General features: G+C 52.8%; 2 protein-coding genes across 7 annotated transcripts in view; both read left to right on the forward strand.

Annotated features, from left to right (window-relative positions):
- MEI1 (meiotic double-stranded break formation protein 1) overlaps positions 1-1,736 on the forward strand; it is a 65,152-nt gene extending 63,416 nt beyond the window's left edge. The window contains exon 31 of the mRNA XM_067698242.1: positions 617-1,736. Coding sequence (XP_067554343.1) covers positions 617-662 — 46 coding nt within the window. The 3' untranslated portion in view covers positions 663-1,736. The remainder of the gene's footprint in view (positions 1-616) is intronic.
- CCDC134 (coiled-coil domain containing 134) lies at positions 1,661-18,819 on the forward strand. 6 transcript variants are annotated; one of them, XM_067698250.1, is made up of 7 exons: positions 1,891-2,137; positions 3,771-3,889; positions 4,594-4,715; positions 5,298-5,382; positions 7,189-7,370; positions 7,650-7,721; positions 16,315-18,819. In XM_067698250.1, exons 2-7 carry the CDS (start codon positions 3,787-3,789, stop codon positions 16,438-16,440), a joined length of 690 nt encoding a protein of 229 aa, XP_067554351.1. In that variant the 5' UTR covers positions 1,891-2,137; positions 3,771-3,786; the 3' UTR covers positions 16,441-18,819. The 6 variants fall into 6 exon arrangements, with proteins under 6 accessions (XP_067554346.1, XP_067554349.1, XP_067554348.1 ...); XM_067698244.1 differs by having other exon boundaries at positions 1,891-2,091; XM_067698246.1 differs by lacking the exon at positions 1,891-2,137 and adding an exon at positions 2,220-2,627.
- Positions 18,820-19,814: the final 995 nt, after the last annotated feature.

A 19,814-nucleotide genomic window follows, 5' to 3' on the forward strand; every position in this document is an offset into this window, starting at 1 on the left:
TGTTTATTAAGTTCCTACCGAGGGCCAGTCATGTTACATGCACTGTATCTAATCCTCACAGTAGCTACGAGTGTTAACACAGTTGTAACTTAGCTCAGAGAGGTTAAATGACGTGCCCAGAATCACACAGTGATAGCATCAGGATCTGACCCCAGACATGACCATCTCCAAAGTCATATCACCAGACTCAGAAGGGAGGTAGTCCTTCCCCAGGAGCTTTGGAGAAAGTTGCCCAAGCCCGGTTGGCATAGATGCTGCCCTAAGCACAACACGGTGGGGGAGGGTGCTGGGTGACTGGCACATCCCTGAGAAAGCCTGGGGCTGTGGGCAGTGCTCACTGGCCCTCTGAGGGGTTGTTGGGGTGCTCCAGAGACCCTGTGGTCTGGAGGTGTGTGTGTGGCCTCCCTGGCTCTCCTCCTAACCCTTTCCATGGAACGTTCCCTGATGTATAGCAACTACCCAGCCCAGGTGTTCAGGTCCCAGTTTTAGAATCCATCCCACTCTTCTCAGGTGCACCTCTGCTCTTGTCTGTTTTTGCCTTTTTGGGCCCTGGAAGTGTGGTTCTCCCATGGCTGGCCCCACCTCTCTGCTATTCTCCTCTCATGTTTGCTGCTAGCTGCCTGGGAGGAGTGGCTGTATCCCTGTCCCACATCAGAGACTGATCTCAGGACCTGAAGGCCCAGAAACAGAACTGAGACCTGGAGAAGACAAAGTCAGGGCACACTGGTTTGGGGGAAATGGATGACAACTGCAGCCGTGCATCTGGAGCCATTTACTCCATTGTTGAAATAGGAAACAGTGATATACTCACATGCCTGTGTGGGCTCTCCAAAAACATTTCCCTTTGGACTTACCTTGGCTCCCTCCAGCTGGTTCCTCAGCCAGGATGGATGGCCTCAGGGAGAGAAGGGGAGGGATTTGTTCTGCTAACACCAGCTGGTTACCTCAGTTGAAGACGTCAGTCAGGCCATCCTTGGGGCAGAAGGGGCAGAGAAAGGCCATGTGTTTGGTGCTGCTGTGGTCCAAGTGCTCTAGGAAGTACTTTACCTGCTGCTTCACCTCAGGTGAAAGTGGAGAGAGGTACAATTTCCAGGCAAGGAAGGTGAGCAGGTCAAAACCTCAGCTTTCCTAGCTGAGGGAAACTGCCCAGCTCAGCTCTTCCCTGGCTAAAGTAGGTCCCCAGTGTTCCTTTCTGTCCTGGCCCTCCTCAGAGCGTGTATTTGTGCACACACGTCTTTCAATGTCTGCCCTCCACAACTGCCCGCACGTGTTCTGAGCTCAGCTCACCAGGGCCTTTAACTCCCTTCCTGCCTGTCTGCCAGGGCCCCGGTGCCTGTACTTGGCTAGCCCTTGGGTCTGGCTGGACTGACCCTACGCAAAACTGGGCTGAACTCCATCCTAATGATAGGACAGGGAAGGACCCCACGAACTTGGGTTAGAACTTGGTGGATCCGAGGGGCGAGCAGGGTATGCCCCAACTCTGCACTGCACGTTACTTAAAAAGAAAAAAGTGTTAGCCACGACCCACTAAACTGATCTTGACAACTGCAGTTTAAAAAACACTCAGCTGGTACGGCCCTGGTGGTCCACTGTCTAAGACTCCCCGCTCCCAATGCAGGGCGCCGGGGTTTGATCCCTGGTCAGGGAAGTAGATTCTCACATGCAACTAAACATCCCACGCGCCGCAGCTAAGACCCGGTGCAGCCAAATAAATATTAAAAAAAAAAAAAAAACAACTCAGCTAACGAAACAGTTTCGGGGAGGGCGCTGGGGAGGCCGCCCAGCCTGCAGGGGTCAGGGCCTCATTGCTGATGCGTCCGACACACACCGCAGGCTGACTATCTCCTCCAACCACACCTCAACGCGGCAAGTGCGCAAGCCGCCACGCAGGGTGGGCGGGACCGAACTCCCACGGACCTCGGGCAGGGCTAGCGCTGGAGCCTACTGGGCGGGGCCGGAAGTTAGGTCAAGGAGCGGCAGTCGCGGCCCGCGATCTTTGGGCGGGGGCGGCGCTTGGCAGTTCCTGCGAGGCTTCTGTGGGACACTGAGGTTCTGCGCCTCTGCCGGTCGTCTGCGGACCCTCGAGGCGAGGTGCACGCTGACTCCTGTCCGCCCGCCCACCCACCCGCCCGGCTTGGTAGGTGGGGGCGGGGGCGCCGGGCGGGCAGGCTCCCGTGGGGGGGGGCGGGGGAGGGACCGAGGGCCCAGAACTGGCTGCACACGTTGGGGGTTGGGATTCGCGGACCCGGACGCCTCTTCTCATTAGACGCCTCTTCTCATTAGCTCTTCCCGGAGCTCTAAAGGCTAGGGGCAGCGACCCTGGTCTCCGAGCCCGGGTTGCCGGCTCAGGATCCACCACCAAGCCACCTCTGCAGAATGGCCTCGGAGTCGTACGCCCAGCCGGGAAGAGCTCTGGGGACTCATGGGGCAGAGAGCGGGATTGAGAGGCGGATAAGTGGGAGTAACAGTAGAGACAGCAGGATCTGCCCCACGCAAGTCCGCTTTTTCGGCTTTCTTTTCCCACTTTTTCCTGCTTCAGTCATTACCGGCTGTCTGATTTCCCCTGACCCCAAGTTCTGCCTTAACCAGTGTTTGGTTCCCTTGAGTCTGGAGCGTGACGGTGGAAGGTAAGGGTTCTGGGTGAGCTTGAACTGTTTCTTCCCATTCTCTAGGCTTCAGTTGTCTCATCAGCGTGGGATGGGGGCGGTTCTCTGGTTGATCTGTGTGGGGTCTCACTGTCAATAATTGAGCATCTCTGGGACACACCTAGGTGTCCTAATAGAACAGTGGCCAGCTCTGAGATAGCCTGTGCTCATTAAGACTCTTGGTTTAGCCTGAGAACCCATGAGTGACTTTGGGCAGTCTCCTCCTTTTTCTGTGCTTTGGTCTCCACGTTGGTAAAATTGGGCAGCTATTATCTGAGTAGAGGCTGCCTCTGACTACTGTATTTAAGATTGCACTTTGCTGACTCCCTCTTATCTTTCTGTGCTTGTTTTACAACTTCATTGGTTTCTCTTAACCCTACTAGGGATGAAAGTACCAGTGTGCAGGGAATTTTGTTTGTCACTGCCGTATTCCCGGCTCTAGAACAGTGCTTGGAACGTGACAGGTACTCAGTAGGTAATTGGGGAATATTGCCTAGATAGGAACAGGTGGTTCCTAAGAGAATAACAGCTGTCTTATCCCAAGACTGTCTTGCCTCCCTTCCCAGCCTGCACCCCTTCTTCCTTTCTGATGACAGAAGTCAGGAAAGGTGGGAAGCCCCAGAAGTTTCACATCTCTGACTGCCTGGGCCTCCTGAGAGGCCAGGATGGGGAATTGAGAGGCAATGATATTGACCAGGCCCTCCTTCCTCAGGCACAGTGCCTCACCCAGCCTTCTGTCTCTGCAACAGGGAGATGACTTCCTTATCCGCATTTTGCAGTGAGGAAGATGAAGCTCAGAGAGGCTGAGCAATTTGCCCGAGGTCCCGAAGTCAGACAGAGCCAGAGCTCCAGTGCAGGGTTCCAGGCGTTGATCCCTGTTCTCTAAGTATCCCTGCCTTGCTGACTTTATCTTTCTCCCTCCCTCCTATCATCCCATGTCTTTATTTTGTGTCTGTTGGTCACTGGCCCTGGGCTAGGAACTGGGGATCCAGGGCTTCCCAAAGCTGGGTTCTTGGTGTTTGGAGGCTGTGTCATTATCAGGGGAAGTTGCTGTTCAACTCACTTTCTGTTTCATGTAACACCAAGCTCTGGGTCTCACCTTCTTTGTCTGGGTTACTCCCCTAGCTCCAGAGTCTTAGATATGGACCTTCTTCGGTTCCTGGCCTTCCTCTCTGTCCTGCTACTGTCTGGGACAGGAGTCACAGACACCCTGAGGACCTCCCTGGACCCGAGCCTGGAGATCTGTATCCTTTGGGATTGGAGGTGTTTTTGAGGGGTCTATAAATGAGGTTCCTCTATACCCACAACCCCTTGGGAGATTCCAGGGATGGAGCAGAACCCCCTAATAGGAACAGGGGAGAAAAAGTAAGGTGCTCTAACCAGACCTTGTTCAAGTCAGTTCTGTTCTGAACCTCAGTTTCCCCATATGTTAAATTGAGAAGGCAAAGCATATATCTCAGAGCCATGAGGACTCTTGAGGATTGTACATGTGCCTCATTCTTTTTGGGTGAGACCCTGGCTGGAGACCAAGCCCTGGCATACTGGGCTGCCTACCCAAGGGCTGGGTCTTGAAAGAATAGAAACTCATAGAGAAGGGTGGGGGGCACCCCAGGCAGAGTATACAGTGTGAGCAGAGGGGTGGAGGTTCTGGGAGCAGTGAGTGGCTGTAGGAGACTGGGGAAAGACCACGGGGAGGGGAGGGCAGGAGCCAGGTCCTGAGGGTTGTATTCAGGTTGTCGGGTGTGGAATCCTCTGTGAAGTGGATGAATGATACGTTGCAGGATTCATATGCTTCTCGGAGAGTGTATTCGTTCCCTGGGGAGTCCCAGGCATGCACATCTATGCCCCTGGCAGAGACTTGCTGGCCAGGGTGGGCCCTCTCGATCGGGACCACTGGATTATCCAGGCAGGAGAACTGGTGCCAGTTCCTTAACTTAATGCTGCTCAGACAAGAAGATGTTTGAGGTGAAGCGGCGGGAGCAGCTGTTGGCGCTGAAAAACCTAGCACAGCTGAATGATGTCCACCAGCAGTACAAGATCCTTGATGTCATGCTCAAGGGGCTCTTTAAGGTGCATGCAGGCAGGGGGCAGCTCATGGCAGGCCTGGTCTTTGATCTGGACACTGATGGATGCGTAGGAGTTCCCCAAGGGGATGGTGTTCAATGAGGGGGAAGCGCATGCACAGAAGATTTTTTTTTATATATAATTAATTTATTTTATTATTTATTTATTTTGGAGTATGTTGGGTCTTCGTTGCTATGCACGGTCTTTCTCTAGTTGCAGTGAGCAGGGGCTGCTCTTCATTGCAGTGCACAGGCTTCTTATTGCGGTACCTTCTCTTGTTGCAGAGCACGGGCTCTAGAGCACAGTCTTCAGTAGTTGTGGCACGCGGGCTCAGTAGTTGCAGCTCGTGGGCTCTAGAGCACAGGCTTAGTAGTTGTGGCGCACGGGCTTAGTTGCTCCGTGGCATGTGGGATCTTCCCGGACCAGGGCTCGTACCCGTGTCCGCTGCGTTGGCAGGCAGGTTCTTAACCACTGTGCCACCAGGGAAGCCCCTCACAGAAGATTTGAAGTAGGGTTGAAGTAAATGGGGCTGGGGCCGGTCTGGGAAGACCTTTTCAAAGCCACTCAGCCCAGGTGGGGTTCCCTCAGGTGCTGGAGGACTCCCGGACAGTGCTCATTGCTGCAGATGTGCTCCCAGATGGGCCCTTCCCCCAGGACGAGAAACTGAAGGATGGTATGGTCTTCCCAATCTCTCCCTCTCCTCTTCCCCACTCCATCCTTGATCTTCTCTAGCTGCTCCTTCCCTCTTGTTCTTGTCACTCTTTTCTCTCTCTGGAAGTACCCTCTTGTGGCACCTTCCAAGGAGTCTCTTTGGGTAGTTGGGCACTTAGTATATGATTCTCCGAGTGTTTCTCGGCTCGTTTCAGAGCCAGTTTCTGTGTCCCTGACACATATATTCTGTCGTGTGGTTAGGTGTTTGAGATGGGGGAACTAGGGAGGAGGCTTTGCCCACTTCCCCTCCAGAAATCCTTGCCTTCACCACCCTGACCCTCCTGGTAGAGATGGCAAGGGTGGTTCCCATTTATAGGAGAAAGAACTGAGGCCTTTTGAAGTGACTGGCCCATGGGAGCAGTTACCTTCACTCTTTACTACTGTTCTAAAAGCTTCAACCCCCTTAAATCCTTTTTGAGACAAGGTGAGACCAACATAGATAAATAAAAGAATATTTTGAATCCCTTCATCTCCTTTTCCAAGAATTTCTCTTCAGTGGTAATTTCTCCCCATTAACTGGTTACATTCTAACAGTAGAGTTTGTTAGGTCGCACTGTCTGAGACAGGACGGAAGGAGCTTTTACGTATTGAATGTTGGGCACGTTACAAATATCTCTAATCTCCATGATAACTGAGGAAGGCACTATTCCCTCCAGTTTCCACATGAAAGAGGACAGGCGGTTTGCCTGGCTCTTACCTGTAAACCAAGCGAACTCCTGAGTTCTTTGCGGTTCAAGATCGTTCTGAAGCCCAGGGGTCCCTGCCCCACTTGTCTCAGACCCAACCTGGCATATCTTTGTAGGAGTCTGCTTATCTCTGTGTGGCCTGGCCAGTGCTGGTGAGTGCTGCCTGGGCCTTATCTATAGGGGTCACTCAAACAGGGGCTGCCACCAGGGCTGGGTGTATAGTTACTATTCTTCATGCTAGCCTGGGTTCGGGGACCTGCCACCATAATGGACACTAAAATCAGTCTAAACTGATTTGTTGACTAGAGGAAGGATATTGGTGGGAAAACTGACCAAATTCAAATTAGGTCTGTGGGTTGATTAATAGTATTGTATCAATGTTAATTTCCTGGTTTAGATAGTTGTGCAATGGTTATATAAGATGATAACATTAGAGGAAGGCCAGTGAAGGAATTTCGTGGTGTATCATGTAAGTCTAAAATTATTTCAAAATAAGAACTTAAGCATTTAAAATAAAATTGGGCATACGCTAAAAAGAAAACAAACCCTGATGTGTTCCCTGGCCATCCTAACAGAACTGACCCCTCACAGACACTGTAGTTGTGTTAACAAAAGGGCCCAGCTCTGGACATTAGGATACCAAGTTGGGGAGGATAGGCCCAGCGAAGCCTCATGGGCTGCATATGCCTCCATGTGCAAAATGACACCCACCTCTCTGGTCCCCATGGCAAACGAGTTTTCTGAGCTGTGAGATACAGGGGAAAGAGCATGTCCTTTGGAGTCAGCCCTGGGTTTGCAGCCCAGGTTTGCTACTCACGAGCCGTCAGCTTCAGTTTCCCATGTGAGAAATGGGAATAGCAGACACATCTCCTTCTAAAGGTGGTTTTGATGATTCAGTGACCTGGTAGACATAAAGCCCTTAGCATGCACTGTACATGTGGTCAGCAGCCCGTGGGCCTCAGGCACCGTTCCCCTTCTCTGATTAGTGGGCTTGCCTCTGTTCTCTGGAGGGTGCGTAGGGCTGGCCAGGAGGGCTGTAGAAGGGCATCTCCCCTGGCCACTCATCAGGGTCCTCTCACCAGCTTTCTCCCAAGTGGTGGAGAACACAGCCTTCTTCGGTGATGTGGTGCTGCGCTTCCCAAGGATCGTGCACCACTGCTTTGACCACAACTCCAACTGGAACCTCCTCATCCGCTGGGGCATCAGCTTCTGCAACCAGTCGGGCGTCTTTGACCAGGGCCCCCACTCGCCCATCCTCCGCCTGGTAAGGACTGGGGTGGAGGAGGTCCGGGAGCCCTCTGTCTGGTGGTATGCTGTGAGCCACGCATCTGCCTTTAGTGAGGCCTGAATGTCAGCCTTTGGTTGCGTTTTCTGTGATAAGCCTTGGGCCACCTTGAGGTGCCCTTTCATGGGGTTCTATGCTGACCTGGATCCCTAGGGGTCACCACCTGGCCCACATTTGTTCAGGCCTCGAAGGGGGTGGCCCTTGGGTGAGCAGGAGGCAGGAGAAGGCAGAGGATGACTAGCTTTTCCTCATCCGCAGATGGCCCAGGAGCTGGGAATCAGCGAGAAAGACTCTGACTTCCAGAACCCATTTAAAGTAGACCACACAGAGGTGAGCTGCTGGGACCTGTGGCCATGTCTGCTTGGCCTCTGCTGAGCCCTGGGAGGCCAGGGCCTGCAGGGGCTGGGGCACCTAGAGTGGAGTGTGAGGGCTTTGGACTTGGAGCCAGAAGTGCCTGGGTCTGGGCCTGAGTATCACTCGCTCACTGGTACCTTTGGGCAAGCTGCTGGCCCTGTCTTAGCCTCAGCTCCCTGTCTGTCCATGCGGTGTGGACCTCAGCTGTGAGGGCCAGTCAGAGGCTATGAACACATCCATCCCAGTGTACGGTAGGCACTGTGCCCATCAGGCGAATGTCAGGGAAGCCATGGGAGGTCAGGCCATGCTTCTCTGCCCTTGAGCCTCTGAGCACCCAGCCAGGCTTCTGTCCCACATTCCTGCACATGTTCTCCTCCTAGGGGCTGAGGTGGGCTCTGAGAGCTGGAGGCTGCAGGGGAAGCATGACAGATACGGACACACAGTAGAGGGGAGGAAGAGATCAGAGGTGGCAGGGCAGGGCCTGAGCGGCAGGGAGGAAGGGCCAGAGCACTGTACTCCTCAAATCACAAGCTCTCCTCAGGTGTAGGGAGGGACCTCTGAAGGTTTAGGATTTTGCTGCTGTTTTATGGATGCTGACAGGTTAGAGACATCAGAGTTTATTGCAGCAAAAGCAGTTGCTGTTGGCCTGGTCATGTGGGTTTCCCGTATTCCCCAAGTCCCAGGAGGGTGACACAGAGGGGCCCAGGCAAATGCCACCCATGCAGTGGGTTTGCATCAAGTCTAGAAGCACCAAGCTTGGGAAATTCACCACCTTTATAATGAACAGAAGAAAACCAAGTCTTTGCAGGCAGACATCACCTCATCCTTCATGGTTGCTTTCTGCAAACACAACCTGAGAAATGGCCCAGGTACAGAGTGGTCTGGTGTACCAGCAAGAATGTGCAGGGCAATGGAGATCACCTCCCCACGGTCCATCCATCAGCCCTACGTGTCTTGGCTTAACTCACATTTCTACAGGAATGTCCTATTCCATGATTCATCTGATCAGTAGAGACTAGGACCACGTTTGTTCAGCTTGTCTCAGACTCCTGTCAGTAGGACTCTAAGCAGCAGGATGAGGCCACACGCAGTGTTGATCTCAACCATATGCTCCAGGGTCCTGGACTTAGCCAGCTCTGATAAGTCCTGGGGGGGCGGGGGCAGTAGGTCTTACATTCGAAAATCAGCACGCCGTCTAAGACCAATCTATCATCTGTTACCACCCATACAAGGGTTTAGACTGAGCTGCTGATCTTTGATGCCATTGCCAGTGATTATAGGGGCCAAGAGATAGACCCAAAGCAACGCTCATCCCCAGTGGAGAGGCATTCTGCGGCCCACTGTCTCCTACATGTTACCACTTGATTTGGGTCACCATTGCATTGTTTGGCTGAGCTCTGGAGGCAGTGTTGCTGCTGAGTTGCAGCCTCGGTTGCCCTACATGGCATAACCAGGGTCACTCAGGGATCAGGAGAAGCAGATGGATTTGTATGTCAGATTGAAACAAGGTTGTTCTGGTCTGTGTGTCTACACAGGGTTACTTTGGGAGCTGCCTTGGATGGTATCAGACACAGCAGAATAGTTCAGGACTGACTGCGTCTATGTGAATTTTCCCATCACGTGGTTGAGAATGACACACTGGACAGCTGGTCTGACTCTCAACTGCAGCTGCCGCTTGGCTTGGGTGGACCCTAGGATTGTTTTGCCAGGCGGCAGTGCTGGATCTAAAGGACAAAGAGGATTAATTGTTCCACACACCTCCTGGGATCTAAGGCACTCCCTCCCCAGATTATTGGTACAAAATCAACATGTCACATCCCAGGACCTATAATTTCACTTTTCTCCAATTATTCCCTACTTTCACCTAGACTTTTTGTTCAGAAGGGTCATATGTGAGTGGGACAAGGGCATTTTTGCAAGATTTCTACAGACACATATCTCCCATCTTGGCCCACATGGGCCACTACAGGGAGACGTGGCAAGGAGTGTACTGAACCAAGTGGTCATTATTCTTTTTTTTTTTTTTTTTTTTTGGCCGTGCCACGCAGCATTCAGGATCTTAGTTCTCCAACCAGGGATCGAACCCGTGCCCCCTGCAGTGGAAGCGTGGAGTCTTAACCACTGGACCGCCAGGGAAAGTCCCTCAAGTGGTCATTATTCTAACGATCTTGGGCCATACTGTTCCAACCAGGGACTCTAGGTAGCTGAACCAGAAATACGGAGTCCTCTGCTTTGTGTCAGTCCATGGTGGTGAGAGTATTGGCACACTTAGTACAATGATGCATGTAGGTGGCAGTGCCAGTCAACTGGGCTGTGTAGGCTTGATCAGCCTTTTGATTCTGGTTGGTCTCATCAGAGAATTGGCTATGAGCATCTAAGCGAGTGGCCCAGACTGCCCCATTGTCAACCACAGTTTGTTTCCACAGTTCATGGCCCCCAGGAGGGATGGCCATCTTTGATCTGCCAGTTTGTAGCCTGCTCATTTGGCAGACCAGATGGCTAGGACACTGACAACAGTCAGTAAGAATACAGCATGCCTGGTCATTAGGAATATTGTCTAGGCAAGAGTGACGGCTTTTAATTCAGATTGTTGTCTTACTAGCCTTTATGGCAGTTGGTCTTCCAGTGTCATCCCTGGGGCCAGATGGCTGCTGCTGCCCGTGGTCACCTGTGCCGAGGGTTCCCAAAGCCACCCCAAGGTTGATGACTCGCTAGGAGGACTCACAGGACTCAGTGTGTACGTGTACTCGAGGCTATGATTTATTACAGTGAAAGGATCCACAGTAGAATCAGCAAAGGGAAAATGCTTCTTGGGTGAAGTCTAAGGGAAACCAGATACAAGCTTCCACGAGTCTCTCCCAGTGACGTCACACAGGACACAATTTATTCCCCCAGCAACAGGTTATAAAAATACGTGTGAAAAGTTGTCTATCAGGAGAGCCTGTTAAAGACTCAGTGCCCAGAGTTTTTACTGGGAACTGGTCACGTAGGCACCCTCTGCCTAGCACATACCAAATTCCAGACTCCAGAAGGAAAGTGGGTGTTTAGCATAAACCACATTTTTGCACAGTTTAGGTGCAGTGAGCCACTCTTACCAGTTAGGGTGATGGGAATCCCTCCCAGAAACCAAGTTCCCAGACACCAGCCAAGGACCAACCTTGGAAGCAAGCCTTCTAAAAGATAGCAGTGAGGCCAGCTATGTTAACTCTTCTGCACAGCACCATTAGCTCTTCATTTAGGTGAACAATCAGAGGACAGACCTGACTATTCAGAGGAACCTCTGACTCGAGGGCCCTGTTGAACTAGTGGCTTTGCTTCAGGTGACGGAGTGGGGGATATGGTTTTCCACACTAGCGTAGCTGCCTCCCCTTCATGTAAAACCAAGATGACACATCCTTCAAGGTTGCTTGCTGCAGTCACAACCCTGATAAATGGCCTGGGTAAGAACAGTCAGGACTGGGTTCTTGGTTACACGGCAAGAACATGCAGGGATGCTCAAGGCCATGGCAGATTGCCTTTCCCAATGAGGGGGCTCCCGTGGAGATGCTTTTTTTGCTGTGTCACTGGCTCTTCTTGCCCTGCAGATCATGAATGCCTCTCACACACGAGGAGGGTGAGAGCATGGGGCACTGAGAGAATGGGCTCCAGGGTAGATGTAATTTAGCTTCATCATAATGTGCTCTGCTTGGGCATACCTCAGAAGCAACATACTTTCCTTTTATTGGCTGGGGACGGTCCCAAGATTTTACTCAACTTTTTGGTATCCCGTGTGGACCTGTCCACCAGCAACAGTCCAGGTTTGCTCCGCTCACCTTGGGCATTCTCTCCATACCAGTGGGTGTTCCGGGAGTCCCCTCCTACTACATACCCATCACTAGAGCTAACTTGTATCAGGCTTCGTGCTGGCCACTGTCCCAGTCCAGAGGGAGCTGGCCCTCTCCCTGCTCTGGCCCTCTCCCTGCTCTGAAGATGTTCACCGTCTGTTGGGGAAGGTAGCAGAGAAACACAGTCCCAATCTAGCATGATCTCTGTACCAGTGCAAGAGGGAAGGACCCATGCGAGGGAGCCTATGGAAGTAGGGGGTGGAGGCTCTGGCATAAGTAAGAAGTGCGGGGTTGACCAGCTCAGGGAAGATCTTCCCAGGCAGAGGGACCAGCTTGCACAAAGGCTCAGAGGCATAGCACATGCATTTGTTCAACGTTTAGTGAGTATCTACTGAATCCCAGCCACTAGAGAAGCGTTCTAGCTCTGCCCTCCTGGGAATGGCATTCTAGTTGTAGGAGATAGACAGTCAATAAAAAATATATGATAGGTGGTGATAAGGGCTACGGAGAAAAACAGAGGAACGTGGTTAAGGAATTCCAGGGGTAACATGGGAGTACAGTTGCTATTTCACATGACTTGGACACAGAAGGTTCTTACTGCAAAGACGTGAAACAGCAAGGGAGCCAGCTCTGTCTCTGGGGAAGAACATTCCAGGCTGAAGGAGCAGCAAGTGCAAAGGCCCTGAATTGGAAGCATATTTGGAAGGGTGGGGAGTGTGAGAGGGGGTGAGGTCAGAGTTGTAGGCCAGAGCACAGGACCCTTGCATGTCTTCTCAAGGGCTTTGGCTCCAAGACACATAGGAGCAGGGTGAGGGTCTCTGACTTATCCTTTTAAAGGATCAGCCTGGCTGCTGTGTGGAGAATAGTGAGGGGGACCAGGGAGGAGACGGATACTGGTAAGGAGGATGCTGTGCTTGTCTATTTGGGAATTAATGGTGGCTTGAACCAGGGTGACAACAATGGTGCTGGCGAGGAATGGTCAGATTTTGGTTGTTTTGAAGGCAGAGCCAATAAAATTCACTAAGGAAGCAGATCTGGAGTGAAAGAGCTGCATTAAGGATGACTCGACGATTTTTTACCTGAGTGTGTGGAAGAATGGGACTGCCATTTCTAAAATGGGCAGACTGGTGGGACAAGGTCGAGGGCTGGATTGGGGATCAAGGCCTCGTTTCTGGACCTGATGGGCATCTGAATGAAGATGTCAAGGAGGCGACTGGGTATATGACTGGGTTTCAGGGGAGAGCTTAAAGCTAGAGCTGCAAATGTGAGAGTAGCAGGGGGGCAGGGCAGGTATAGCAGTGGTCTGAGGCCTGAGGCCTGAGATGTGCCTGCACTTAGAGACGGGAGAATGAGGAGGAACTCGCAGAGCACCCCAAGACGGATCAGTCAGTGCTAGGGTAGCAAACCCAAGAGGGAATAATTTCCCAGAGGCCGTGTGAGGAAAGTGACAAGAAGGAGGAAGTGATCTTCCTGTCAGATGCTGCTGGAGGGTCAAGGAAGATGAGGCTGAGAATCAGCCACTGGATTTAGCAGCATGGAGACATGCCATCAGAGATCTCAGTAAAAGCTGTTTTGGTTGAGTGGTGGGGACAAAAGACTGAGTTTGGAGAAAATGAGAGGAAAGGAAGTGGACGCATCCCATCAAGTACGGGTGACGCTTTTGAAGAGTTTTTCTTTTTTTTTTATGTTCAGGTGTACAGCATAGTGATTCAGTTTTTTTTTTTAATTAATTTATTTTTATTTTTGGTTGTGTTGGGTCTTTGTTGCTGCATGCAGGCTTTCTCTAGTTGTGGCGAGCAGGGGCTACGCTTGGTTGCGGTGCGCAGGCTTCTCACGGTGGTGGCTTCTCTTGTTGCGGAGCACGGGCTCTAGGCATGCGGGCTTCAGTAGTTGTGGCTCGCGGGCTCTAGAGCACAGGCTCAGTAGTTGTGGCGCACGGGCTTAGTTGTTCCGCGGCATGTGGGATCTTCCCGGACCAGAGCTCGAATCTGCGTCCCCTGCATTGGCAGGTGGATTCTTAACCACTGCGCCACCAGAGAAGCCTATGATGCCGTATTTTTACAGACTATACTCCATTAAAAGTTATTACAAGATGATGGTTATAATTCCCGATGTTGTACAGTATATCCTTGTCGCTTATGATAAAGGTTTTGTTTTCAAGGGGAGCAGATCAACGGGAGACTAGCTGGAGGAGGGTGTGGGTTCCAGGGTAAAGTTTAGTGTGATGGGAGAGACTACAGCACGTTTGCATGTTGATGGGACCCCCCCCAACCTATTAGGGAGGAAGAACCGATGGTGCAGGGGTAGGAGAGTTGCTGGAGCCTCATCCCTGAGGAAGGGAGGGGGGAGAGGAGAGCTGGTGCCCGGCGGGGGGGGGGGGGGGGGGGCGTGGCCTAGCCTGGAAGAGCAGTGTGGGCACAGCAGCAAGTGGGTTGGTGGGTATGGTGGTGGGAGCTTGCGGAAGTTGTCTTCTGAGTGTTTCCATTCTCTTTGGAACAGGAAGCAAGGTCATGGGCTGCGAGTGAGGAGGGGAGGAGTGATGGAGGTTCTAGGAGAAGGTGTGTCTAGGAGAGCAGGAGAGTGAGTAGACCAGGGAAACATTCTGGATTGTCAGGCAGCACGAAGGGTCCGCTCGAGGTTAGCATCAGAACTTAAAAGTAGGCATTAGCCAGATCTAGCGGGGAGGAGATCCAGGAAAGGGATAGGCATTGTTTCTCTTCTGATCCACCTAGCTGGGGCTGGTGGGGCCAGGATCTCTTGACTTGTCCTTCCCCAAGCCGGAGCCAAGAGTGTGGAGTCCTCTGTGGCTTGAGGGGTCTCCCAGCTCCTCCTTCCTCCCAAGAGGATCAGAATTAACTTGTAGGGATAGGAGGCAGAGTGTGATAAGGAAAGCACTGGTCAGGGAAGTGGGAGGCCTGGGGGCTAGCCCCAGTTGGGGCTAGCTGTGTGACTTGAGCAGATCACTTACCCTCTCTGGGCTGCACTTCTCTGGCTTCATCCCATCTTCCAGACTTGTGGTTCAGTCTAACATGGTAGGTGGATTACTCCACAAGGTGGAGCTCCTAATTTGTTTTTAACATCTACCTTGATCAGACATTTATCAGATTTATCGTATGAACAAATAAAATGGGTGTATCTCACAACAAGGTTACCTGAGTTTGGGGTACTATCGTATCTCATATTCTAACGTTATTCATTCATTCATTTAAAAACTACATGCTAAGTGCCATCTATAAGCCCAGCAGGCCCTGCACTGGGGGCTTGTGGCTCAGTGAGCAGCATCCGACACAATCTGCCTGTCCTCGTGGAGAGTGTGGTCCAGTGGGGGCAACAGGCACGAAGCAGGTGGTCACAGAGGCAGCTGGTGGCAGGGGAGAAGCACTGAGAAGGAAACAGAGGAGGCAGCCCCAGCCGGGAGCCAGGGCAGGTCCCCAAGGACGGTGACAGCTGAGCTGGAGCTAACGTGGCAGAGGGGGTGGGGGCTGGGAAGAGCCACAGCACGTGCAGAGGCCTGGAAATGGGAGTGAAGGAGCCCAGGGACCAGAAGTGAGGGAGGAGGAGAGGGGGGCAGGGTGGACCTGCAGATGCAGCTGTGTGAAACCTTGTCCTGAGAGTAATGGAGAGTCGTGGAAGGGTTTAAGCAGGAGTCAGACTTACATTTTGAAAGTAGCTAACTGCAGTGAGGAGAATGGCTTAAGAGGGGCCAAAGAGGGTGTGGAGAGACCCTGGGAGATGCCCAGATTTATCAGGAGGGTGGTGGGGGAGGTGATGGGGGTAGCAGTAGGATAGGCGAGACAGAGAGAAGTAGATGGGTTTGAGACTTAGGGGGTAAAATGGGCCAGGCCTTGGCAATGGACTGTGAGGGGTAGGGGTGGGGGTGGGGGCAATGCTTGGTCTCTGCCCTGCTTGCCTCGACTGGGTTGTGGGGCACTGCTGTTCATGAGGACAGAGACTCTGGAAGGGGACTGGGTTTTGGGGAGATGGAGCCATGCTGGGCTTGGGGCACGTTTGCACATTAGTGGAGGTGTCAGACAGGCATTTAGATAGGGAGATGCACATTTGAGTGGTAACTGACCATAGAGGTGGAACGGAAGCCCTGTGGTCAGATGAGCCAGTCTGGAGAGTGGGGGAAGAAGAGCAGAGGGCCTGGGGATGACCCCGGCTGAAGTCCTCATCCTCCTGCCCAGCTCGCCCTGTGTTCCCATCTCCTCACTGGGTACCACCGTGCATCCACTGTGGAAGCCACGAGTCTGGGCACCACTGTTGTCGTCTTTCCACCTCTTTCAGGCTCTGCCGGTTTAACCTCTGGCCCACCTGCTTCCCGTACACTCCCTTGCCTAGACGTTGCAACTTGTTCGCAAGTGGCAGGACCCCTGTTGTCTTACTCTTGCCGGCTGCCATCTCTTCCTCGGGGTTCTGGGAGTCTGTGGTGGTCTTCGGCACTCAGCCCCTTCACCCTGAGTGGAGTCTTTCTGTTGTTTCTCAGATGCGCCATGTAGGTTCAGCACCTGTCCCTCTGCCTGGAATGTACTCGTCCCTCGTCCTGTTTGCTTGGCAAGCTCCTGCTTATCTTCCAAGACCCGCTCAGCAGTTTCCCCAAGCCCATTTAACTATCTCCATGTCTGCGGGCTGCCCGAGGGCAGGGCCTGTGTCTCAGTGACCTTCCTGTCCCCACAGCAGCCTAGCTCAGAGGGAACTCTTTGCTGCCAGCAGACTTAATCAGACCACTCTGTTCTTCCCCTCAGTTCAGCACCAGCACTGACCCTTTCCAGAAGGCCCTGAGAGGAGAGGAGAAACGCCGGAAGAAAGAGGAGAAGCGGAAAGAGATCCGAAAAGGCCCTCGGATCTCAAGATCCCAGTCCGAGTTATAGCCCTGGAGCAGCCCAGGGCTCAGGGGGCCAGGAGGAGGCCAGTCGGGAGGAAGAGGAGAATGCAGCGGTATGACTGGTGGTGAGAGCTGGCCCCTGTGAGAGGGGAGGCCGAGTTTGCTCAGACCCCTGGAGCCGGCTCTGAGCCCCAGCTGAAGGGACTGGGCCGCAGAGGGCTGCATTTCTCCCCAGGGACCTTCCTGGAGGGGTGCCAAGGGAGCCTTCAGAGGGCGCTGCAGACCTAACCCTGTAGAGACGCTGGGGGGAGCAGGAGGGATCCTGGGCTGGACTCTCCTGCTGGGTTAGGACCGCTGGCCGGCTGGCTGCTGCCCTTCCTGGCGAGGCAGCAGAGCTAGGCTCTGAGCCATGTGTGGAGGTGTCATGCCTGCTGCTGGCCCCACTGTGTCACCGAGTTGCCTGGCACAGTTGTCCCCTGCAGAGACAATAAAAGCCAGCAAATGCTCTGGGCTAGCAGGTTGGTTTGGGCCCCAGGGAGCCTCTCCATGGGGCAGGTGAGAGGGGCCTGGGTCAGGGGATAGGGGGCCCTCAGATGTAGAGACCACCTTAGAGGATATTCCTCCTCCTCAGAGGAGCCTCAAGCCCTGGCGGGGCAGCAAAGCAGGGGCTTGGCTTTGACCTCCAGTTCCCTTCTCAGCACTGTCATGGACAAGGGATCAGTGTTGAGAAGGGACCGGAAGTATCCTGGGAGGGTGTTTAGCCCAAGACAGCCTTGGAGCAGCGTGATCTCTGTCCTCAGGTATCCAGGGAAGTCATTGAGCAGGCTCGGGGAAGAATCAACTTGTCCTCTCTGGCAGCGCAGGGAGACCATAGCCTGCGGGTGGGGGCTCTTGGGGGACAGGCTGCAGCTCTGCAGGAGGCTGTGCTTTGTAATGGTAGGGCTCCTCCAAGCTGGATTGATCAGATAGCAAGCTCCCTGTGTCAGGAGGTGTGTAAGAAAAGACCAGGGCCATGGAGCAGGGAAGCTGCAGAGGGAGTTAGGCCCTGAGTGGGCTGCCGCCCTTGTCATATCCCTTCCAGGCAGAGAAGGGAGGGGCTCTGGGGGGAATTCTAGCTCTGTCTCTTTGACTTTGCCAAGCCAGGGGAGAGACACACAACTATCCCCAACCCTCTACCACTAACAGTGCCCAAGGGAGACCCAGGGTCTTAGCCCATCAGACTTGCGGAGTGACCCTGGCCCACCCCTTACCTGTGCTGTGGCTTCATTGGTGTAATGAATTTGATAATGTCTGAACCGTCTGGCCAGCCCTAAACTGCTTCTCTGAGGTTGGGGCCTGGCTTCTCAGTGACAAGAGCCCTTCTCTGATGGTTCTTTGGTCATCCCGTAGATTTGCTGAGCACCCACTATATGCACAGCCAAAGACAGGAGCCCAGTCTTAACTTGTGTTCACCTCTGTCCCATTTAGCATCTTTATCCTCCTGGGTTCTTCCTTCTATACCTTCACTTCTCACCATCTTGGTTGATCCCTTCCTCTCCACCCTCCAGTGGGCCCAAGTTTTCCCATCTGACACCTTCAAAGGTACAAACAGAACCACTCTGCTCTCTTCCCCGGGCAGCTCCAGCTGGGAGCTATGGGAACAGCTGCAGAGTGGGAGGCACTGTGCCCATTTACCTGATCTCCTGGTACTCAGGTAGCCCTCTGCAGAGGGTTACTGAGGCTCTGGGATGGGAAGGCATTGGACCAAAGTGAAAGTGAGTCATATGGTATGCCAGCAGACAGTCACCCCCCACTGTGGGGAGCCCTGTGAGAGCCACTGAATGGTGGAGTTGCAGGTGGCACTGTCCAGCTCAGTGCCTAGTCCAGAGCAGGGCAGCAGGGTTTAGTTTTCTGTTTCAGGGTGAGACTAGTATAATCTATACCAACCCTCCTGCATGTAAACAATGAAAAGGACTTTCTTGTCTTTTTTCCCCCCAAATAAGGTACTTTATTTATTATGTTATATATGTTAATTATCAAAAGTAATTTAAGTAATACTGAAATACCAAGAAAAAAGTAAAATTCACCCTAAATCCCACCATTCCCATAACCATCACTGACACTCAGCTCTTGGGCCTTCCATCCTTTTTGTCCTTCATGTGATACACAGATCACGTGTAACTTCAGTTACAGTAGCTACCTTGTATGGGCACTGTGTGTCAGGACTTATTCCAAGTGCTGGCTTGCATCAGCTCCTTCTGCCTCAGGGCCTTTGTGTGTGTTGTGTTCCCCTAGCTATGCCAGATGCAGTTCCCTCCTCATGATTTTAGGTTTTGTCTTAAATATCAGTGCCTGTTTTCTTCATCAGACTGGAAGCTCTCAGAGGGCAGGAACTGTCTCTCTGCCTGCCACAGAAATGTTCAATAAATATTGTCAAATGAGTGTACAGATGATCTCACTTAATCTTCACCACTACAAGGGTGCACTGTTCCCATTTTAGAGCTAAAAAAACTGAGGAAAAAAAAAGTTATTTAACCAGCCCAAAGTCACACGGTTTGTAAGTGAATCCACATGGCTGCCTCCACCCAGCCTTTGAACTCTTAAGTCTTGACCGCAAAGCAACTGCTACCTCTCACAGACTAGCAGGAAAACATAGTGTTCCCTTTTAACAATATATCGCGGAAGTCTTTGTCAACAGGTATATTCATCAGGTCCTTATTGGGCTTCCCAGTTTTTCCCAGTTACAGCGGACTCTGAAGAGCTCCTTTGAGGGCACACTTCTCTGAGCACTCATACGTTTATTCCTTAGTATAAATTCCTGGAAACCTGCACAGTTGTTTACAACTGTTGTGACCAACTGCAACACTGGAAGTGCGGTGGCTGAAGGAGTGGGAATCCGTGGGTGGGTTGCGCCTCAAAATCCCTGCGGAACTTTGTCAAGATGTGCTCGGAACCCACCTCAGAATGCCTGTGGTGGTTCCGGGCACTGGCGTTATTTTAAAGGACTGCAGGAGATTCTGAGGTACCCGGGGTGAGGCAGCTGGAGTAAGCGCGTGGTCGCGGCAGGTGCAAGGGCGCAGAGTTTGTAAAATACACTCCGTACTTGGGCAGTTCGCGAGCCTCGGTAGCCGCCTTCGTAAGGGGCTTGGGAGAAACGCGACGTGAACGATCTCCATACTCCTCCGGGCCCCAGTGCTGGGGTCCAGTTTTGATTCTACCCGCCACCCAAGCGGGCTGGGGGGACCGGGGCTAGGGTGGGGGAGAGACAGCTGGGACGATGACGTAATGTGCTCAAGGCTTACTCTGGGGGCGCCCAGCGGGCGGGGGCGGGGTGGAAGGTGTTAACCCTTCATTCCCCAGCGGGTGGATGGAGTAGCTTGTGGAGCCGAATCAACAGAAAAGGGAGCGGTTCCTTTAAACTACGGGAAGGAGGTTGGGCTG

The sequence above is a fragment of the Pseudorca crassidens genome, chromosome 11 (assembly GCF_039906515.1).
Source record: "Pseudorca crassidens isolate mPseCra1 chromosome 11, mPseCra1.hap1, whole genome shotgun sequence".
Taxonomy (NCBI): domain Eukaryota; kingdom Metazoa; phylum Chordata; class Mammalia; order Artiodactyla; family Delphinidae; genus Pseudorca; species Pseudorca crassidens.